This window comes from Dermacentor albipictus, chromosome 5 (assembly GCF_038994185.2).
Source record: "Dermacentor albipictus isolate Rhodes 1998 colony chromosome 5, USDA_Dalb.pri_finalv2, whole genome shotgun sequence".
NCBI classification, from domain to species: Eukaryota; Metazoa; Arthropoda; class Arachnida; order Ixodida; family Ixodidae; genus Dermacentor; species Dermacentor albipictus.
The window spans coordinates 78,433,398-78,441,264 of record NC_091825.1 but is presented as its reverse complement, the minus strand read 5'-3'; the positions used below and the strand labels follow the sequence as shown (position 1 = coordinate 78,441,264).

The window sequence follows — 7,867 nt, the reverse complement described above, 5'->3', positions numbered from 1 at the left end:
GCACATCCGCGCCAACAATGATGCAGAAATCTTTTAGCCGCCATAAAATTTTAACTGATAAGGTAGAGACAACTCAACAGAAACTTCAAATGATGTGGGTAACAGAACTCTGGTAATGACACTTTAAAGGGGAGGGTATACATATATAGGCTTCGGCATCGGTGGGAGTGGGGGGGGGGGGGGGGGGGGGTTCTCGGAAAGCTCCGGAGGGGCCTCGGGCTCCGTAGTCATCCGCTCCCCTCTTCCCCGTAGTCGGTACAGTCTCTAATTGTCGAGGTCGTGGAATTTTCTATCTCACTTCTGGTTCAATATAACGCAGAAAGTTATCCTGGTGAAGCGGCAGATTCCAGAGGCGGTCTTTTTCTTGATAGGCATACTTTTTTTGCCATTTTCGAAACGTCGGCTTTGGTAAAAAAAATATTCATCTGAAATTTCGGTATTGTACTCCATTTCGGGCTGCTTCATCCGCTTTTTCGTTTCCCGAAATACCGGCACTGCCAGGTATCCGGTGGAACGTGATGCAAGGCCCAGCAATCTTAGCCTTGTGGTAAAGATAGGCAACGGCATTTCAATGTCAACCCCAAGGAAATCAACCCCCTACGCTTTCCTTGGCTTGGTTGCCTGCTGGCTTAATATGGTCGTGATTAACACAACTCGAGCCCCGCTGTTTCTCTTCTTCTCGTTTGTACAAATGAATGTGAGATGAGGGCAATGCGAGCGGAACAAAATTCAGGAGCTGGAGTAACAATCTCATGAATATTCTATTGATACGTGGATAATACGCTGTCAGACCGTTCCGAAATCGAGCAGAAGGAATTGTCTTTCGTTTGTGTGTATTGGAGTCGTGTTCCGTGACAAACAGTTTCTGGTACCATCGTTGTTCGCACAGCCTGTAATTGCGATGATAACATGGTAGCCTATCTTCAAGGAGTGTCCGTAACTTCGTCGTTCCACGCACAGGCGTGGAACAATCACAGCTGCACCCACTGCGTTCGCGGTTGGGTGTGTCAAGCGCGCAGCAAGCTCATTGGACTCAGCACGGTGTCGATGACCTTGCGTGGTCGTTTGAGGAGCGGGTTGCTGCTCGGTGTGTGTACGGCGCACAGCTTCACAAGCAGAGCAATGATCCCGCCACACGCAATCACGGCCATCAGGGTGAAGTACCACTAACGCTGAAACAGGAAGATGGCCCTGTGCTACAAGCTAAGCAGGGTTACGCGTGTTACCATGCTACCCCGTAACGCTCTCACATGCTAGTTGCATATTTGTTACGCAGAGCCCCAATTACAGTGCGCCAATAGTGACGTCCAGTCATACGAAAATTGGGCAGATCCCACGCATATGCGAGAGTCTGTGTCAAGTGTGCTAATATAAAAACAAGTGCTATGCAAACATAAAAGTTAATGATGCAAGCTTTTGCGTATATTGACGCAAATGGAGTGAAATGGTTATGTATTAAAAAAGCAAACACACGTTCCTTGATGCCGGCAATCTCGAATAATGTGTTGCCGAGAGGTAAAATATGTTTTTCAGGTTTGCTGCAACGCACAGTTTACGTGCCCTTTCTCGCCAATTTCTGGCCAAGTTACGAACCGATATGAACCCGTATGAATTAACCGGTTCAAACCGTTATTTCTTTGCTCCGTAGCTGAGCCCGAAAACACGCAGAAGCCTGAGCCCGAGCCGAGCTGGCCAGAAGCGTTTCGGTTCAACGCCCTGCTATCACGGGGTTTCTCATAAACCCTGCAGTGTCGCTTCGAGAAAAACCTCATGAATCAAATTGTATGCATGTGACGATGATGGCATGATGGAGGGCTGATGGAGCGTCACAGCTCGAGCAGTGCAAGTATCACATCCTACAATCTCCGTATTTATACCTAAAACCCGGTTTCACAAGAATCATTGACACATGGTGCGACCAGCTTTCCACAGATGTTGTAACGGTGCATAGCTCCTGACGTAAATGGCATAGATGTGCTGTGCTCACGATGCGTCCATGCCCTTGCGGAGAAATCAGCGCTCAAGACGGAACTCCGCAACGGAACATTTGCGCACAAATGCAACTCGGCGACAGCACACTGCCAAACTGCCATCGCGCAAGGCAAGAATATCTTCCCATCCGCCGTGGTTGCTCAATGGCTATGGTCTTGGGTTGCTGAGCACGAGGTCGCGGGATCGAATCCCGGACACGGCGCCCGCATTTCGATAGGGGCGAAATGCGAAAACACCCGTGTACTTAGATTTAGGTGCACGTTGAAGAACCCCACGTGGTCAAAATTTCCGGAGTCTTCCACTACGGCGTGCCTAATCAGAAAGTGGTTTTGGAACGTTAAATCCCATAACTTAATTTTTTTAAAAGAATATCTTCCCGCACGCACATAGAAAAAAAAATAGAACGGCAGTAGGATATGTAACGGGAAGTGGCGCGGATGTTGGAAATACGTCTAAGGATATATCAACGATAGCGAAAGGTACAATCGTTTGCTAGTGCGAAGAAGGCGCGGAGGTTTCCTTGTTAACTAATCACGCGATAACGTGAGCAAACAACCTCCGAAGCTACTCTCTGCGCGCGGACCAGCATGTTCCTAAGTTCCGAAGCGCGCAGTGTGAGACCAGCAGTGTCCTAGAGTTACTGGAACCGTATACAGCAATTATAAGCTGTTTACAGCTCCATACCATGGGCGCTGCCATATTTGCTCAAGTGACAGCTGCCGCCATTGAGCGCTCTCTCGCCGGCGCCTGCCCGCGAGTTTACCGTGGCCAGACGATGGCTGCAGGCAGGGCTCACAAGGCCGCTATTTCGACCACCACGTGAGCATTGGATCGGCAGACGGCACAATACTTTGGCCAAAGCTGGGATAGTAAGTAGGGAAGATTGCAGACGCTCCGCAGAGAATACAGTGGTATGTGACGCGTACAAAAGTATCGAGGCAGGAGGCGAAGCAACGGGCCCACGAGATACGAACGGCCGTATCAGCAACAAGTGACGCGCGGCCGAAGAACACCGGTGCACGTTCGGCCGCTGAACAGGCCGCCGAGTGCCGATTTGAGGACAGCCACCTGCGGGACGCAGACGCGTGCTTCCAAAAGCACTTTGCCGAAGACGAATTTGGTGCAGCGTGTAGCGTCTAGCTGCGACCGCGTCTAGTTCCGATCGTATACGTCGTCAGGGTGTCGCTGCCTGCACATGCGGCGGTCCTGGAGCGAGCGTTTCCCCGGAAGGACGCGAGTTCGTTCGGGTTTTGGCCACGCGTGCAGGGGGAAATGCTTCGCGTTTGCTTAGCTAATCATCGAGGCTGGTCTCTGTCGTAATAGTTCTTTTTTCTTTTTTTGCAGTCCATGTATACTTGTTAGAGACCGTGTCTGCACAGCTCTTACGCAAAGAAGGTGCAACTTATTCACTGAAAATGAATCGATCTTCAGAGTAAACAGAACTCTAAAAGAAAGCAACATATGGCGTGCCTTAATCCTTTTTTTTTTTTCTTTGCTGGAGAGCTTGTGCGCTAAGGCCCTGTAGAACATTGCCTGTTGTCACCGGTCAATCGTGTCGTGCAGCAACTGCAGCCGTATAGTACAGTTGCAGGGAGCAGCAAAGGAGCAAAACAGGACGATACGCACTCGGACTAGCAACATAGCGTTTATTAACAACAACTATGTATGTGTGTCAATCTACATTTTATGTACAGTTAAATAGAAGTTGCGCAAGAAATAACGATGCAGTTTATATATATATATATATATATATATATATATATATATATATATATATATATAACCAACAAGCGTCGGTGAACAAAAGAACGAGTAGATAGTGGCCAGAGGAATTAAGACAGATCGGTGAAGGAAGATCGTATAGGCGGGATCGCGTATATTCTCTGATAAATGCGAAAAGCCGTGGCTACGGTCGCCGGTGTATTGCGTCGCCAGTCAGAGAGTTCCTCATCACTTCCCTTCTTCTGAGCTCTTGTCCTGAAACGAAGAACATAGAAGGTAAATAACGGCAATACACATTTAAGAGGCGTGTAGGCCAGAGTGCGAGCCAATATAGAGCAGCCTGAATCAAATTCAGCGAAAAAAAAAATGGCAAGATTAGTGATCGCACGACGCCGATGAGGTCATGATTGGCGCCAGTGTAGCTGTTTCCCGTAGCAGTGCATGTTAAACACGCACTTCACCTGCGAGCGCGATCGGCGCGTTGTTGTTGGTTAGCAGTTCATGGATATACGATGAGTTTTGCGCGAGTGTCGAGCACGGCGCAGAACGAGGAGCTAATGTGATTTCCGATTCTATGGACGGTCATCGAAATAGCGTTTTCTGATTGGTAAGCGCTCGCATGCCTAGTCTCTCGTAGACGAACACTGCGGTGCTGACTAACCCGTAGAACTGATGACCGTGCGCATGACAAACTCGGCAAGCCCATTCATGCAACACGCGATTCCTGGAGCTTAGCACGAATGACTCTGCTAGTGCCGACGAAGGACGTCCTAAGGGGCTTTAAAAGCAAGGCTGCGTTCTCCGAAAGCATCGGCACTGTGCGACAGACTGCCGACGTTGTCAGACCTTTCGCCATTCGTGCGCAGATCTTCGGTTCCCCATTTCCCCTCTACTGTTTCTTCTCCCCCAATACAGGGCATTCGAACGAACATTGGCAAGAAACCCAAAGCTAGCGGATATCGGTCATGCTTAACGAAAAAAAAAAAGGAAAGACAAGAGCATCGAGGGCTCTGCGCATGCGCAATGCCCTAACACACTACCTGCGCACAAGAAATGCCAAGATATAGTTATGCACGTGCGCAACGTCCTCGGTGTACGTTGGAGTACGTTAATACTTCTGAAACACTGTATGCCCTTGATTCCGCAGGTAAATTTTCTCCTCTGCCTTTATCTCCTACTTCAGACCGTACGTGTACGTAAGATAACATTCTGCAGATACAATGCCCGTTTCTCATCTTCGTATGAATCGGCCAGTGTGCGACCAGTGTGGCACACGGATTACCACCTCGTGCGCGGCGGCGCTGCTTGTCGTGCGGCGCGGCGGCGGCCGCCTGGCCAGCAGGCCCCGGCGACACAGGTTCAGCACCGAGCGGGCGATGACGCGCGCCGACTGGCGCTGGTAGCCGCCGCTGGTCAGCATCACCACCGGCAGGCCCTGCTTGCGGACTCGCCGGAATACCAGCTCGTCGCGCTGCACTACGCCCTGCAAGCACGACGTCGGAGAACGAAGGAAGGTGCGTGCGTGTGTGTGCGTGGAGGGGGGAGGAGGATGCATCAGCCAGAGCGTTAAGAGATTCAAACCTAAAGTTTTACGTGCCGGAACCCCGACACGATTATGCCTGAGGCGCGGCGTAGTAGGGGACTCCGGGTTGATTTCGGCCACTTGGTGGTTCTTTAGGGAGCACTCAACGCATTATACCCACGTCGAAATGCGACCGGGATCGCTCCCACGACCCCGTGCCCAGCAGCGCAGCCTCATTGCCATGGCTATGCAGTGGGCCGTTCCATAGGGTTACTGATACTATAGAACATCTACTGTGCTACTGCCCATATTTTGCAAATGAGAGACATGACCTCTGCACAGCTCTCAGTCAGTTAGACAGAAAACTGTTCACCTTGAACAAGATCTTGGGACCATGGCCTCGCACATCGCAGCTACAAAAAGTCACAAAAGCGCTGCTGCGATGTTTGAAAGCTGCCGGATGGAGTCACCGTCTGTGATCCGAACTGAGTGACCGAATGATATCCCCAGTGGACTTTCTCTTCTCTTAATCTTTCCCTCCCCTTCTCCCTTTCCCCTGTGTAGGGTAGCCAACTGGACTCAGTCCTGGTTAACTTCTAGCCCTACCTTTCATTTATTATTTGCTCTCTCTCTCTCTCTCTCTCCTAGGGTTACTCACAGTGGAGTTCGAAGACCTGGCAACTGCAACCCTGGATAACACCACTGTTTGTGTGGCCCATGGTGTTTTTCGGTCGTTAAAGTTTTTTACTGTCCGCGCGTGACCTCGCGCGACTTTTGGATGTCCCCGAAAATCGAAAGGCATCCGAAATGAATGCGCACTTTCAGACCCGAGAGGACATCGAGTATAACACAACGGCTCCCCTAAAAATACTTCCCGATGATAGCTGCCATGACTGCTTTAATATATGCCGGGGATCGCGAGACTCAGTGTGTGGAAGCAGGAGGGAACTACCCTGAAGCGTATTAGTACAAAGCATACACAAGGTGACACCTCCTTTTTTTCCGGGAAGCATGGTAGGACATATTTCAGGCAGACCTCGGATGTCCCATCTAAGCTTTAAAAACATTAAGAAATAAAAATAAAATGAGCAAAAGCTCATTCCGCAAATGATATCAGGTTTGGAGAATACCCCTCTAAAACTTTCGACTTATCAAAATTTTATCAACCAGAGCCATGCTATCGAGAAATGTAATGAGAAACGAGTAAAAAACCGCATGTCAAAATTCTCAACCTTGTGAGGCGATCTTTTTTTTTTTTCTTTCCCGGAATTTCCAAAAATCGTCTGTTGCCGATAACATATAATTCTAGTCCTTGAACTGGATTATCCAGAGAAGCGGACATTACCACCACGTGAAATCGAAACACATATTCAGCTAAATTTTAAAAATTACTAACTTCCTAATTACTTTACGGCACATATCGCAATTTACGAATGGTAGCCGGTGAGTTTGCAAGGCTTATCTACTTGGAATGAATTTCCAGAACGACAACAGTTTGGCGATATGCGCCATCAAAGTCGCCGTACAAATGCGCTGTTGTTCCACTTACTTTTGTAACAAAACGCTATGCTTCAGAATAGCTTTTGTGTTTAGTGCGTATCGTATCGACCGCTAATAAAAACAAGGACAGGGGAAGAAAACACAAAAACGACCACCCGCGTCGTCGTCTTGTGTTTTCTTCCCCTGTCCTCTTCTTTATTGCTGGTGAATATTATATTCTCTTTTATGCAGTGAAGTACAAAAAAGTAACTGGAACGCACCTGTATTCCGTCCCACACTTTTGGGAAATAATATCTCGAAACTGGTGTCATCCTGGTGATTCATTTCAAGTGGGTACACCGTCTTGTAAACTCACCGGCTACAATTGGTAAACTACAATACGTGCCATAAAGTTAATTGATTAATGCGTAAATTAGTTCATTTTCATAAATTAGTTGAACGTGCGTTTTTATTTCTTCTGCTAGTAATGTCTGCCTCTTAGAATAATCCAGCTCAAGGATAAGAATTACGCTATCTGCCTCAGTCAATTTTTAAAAGTTTCGGAAAGCTTAAAAAATTATCACCGCGTATAAACATCGCATTATGAAAAAAAAAGCAAGCACGGAATTGACACTGAAAATACCACTGGCGCGCTTTTAATTGATCTCACTAATATAAAGCATATAATGCAATACCAGATACCATTTGATTTCGTAATCTCATTACCGCTAATTGAAAATTACTTATCTTACCGAAAGCAAGCGGTCTTGATTTCTAAGTTTAGTCCCATCTAATTTCATAATGAATTACGAAGGCTCAATAAGGATCAATAGCCGCGGTCTATTTTATCTTTAATTTATATTAATAATCTTCCCAAATGCCAAAAGATCTGTCAACCGTTTTTGCACGCTGATGACACTACTATTCGCGCTGTTGATCGGTCTACTGGTTCTTTAACTGAGAAGCTTAACTGCTGTAGCAACCTCACTATATGCAAGGTGTCCCACGTAACTTTAGTCAAACTTTAAAAATATTCAAATGCCACATAGCTCGTCAGAACCAAGGTAATGCTTAAAGGGACACTAAAGTGAAAAGTGATTTCTTTTGCATCAGTAAATCACCGTTCTACAACACCAAAAACACCACCCTTAC

At 47.5% G+C, this 7,867-nt stretch overlaps 1 protein-coding gene across 3 annotated transcripts in view; it reads right to left on the bottom strand.

Annotated features, from left to right (window-relative positions):
- Nucleotides 1–3,754: 3,754 nt before the first annotated feature.
- The window catches only part of HDAC11 (Histone deacetylase 11), a 47,859-nt gene continuing 43,746 nt past the window's right edge, over nt 3,755–7,867 (bottom strand). For 2 of the 3 annotated variants that reach the window (XM_065455520.2, XM_065455519.2), the window contains 2 exons: nt 5,000–5,197; nt 3,755–3,969 (listed from right to left, as the gene is read on the bottom strand). In XM_065455520.2, the coding sequence (XP_065311592.1) occupies nt 3,943–3,969; nt 5,000–5,197 (225 nt within the window). In that variant the 3' untranslated portion in view covers nt 3,755–3,942. The remainder of the gene's footprint in view (nt 3,970–4,999; nt 5,198–7,867) is intronic. The other variant, XM_065455521.2, reaches the window with a different exon arrangement.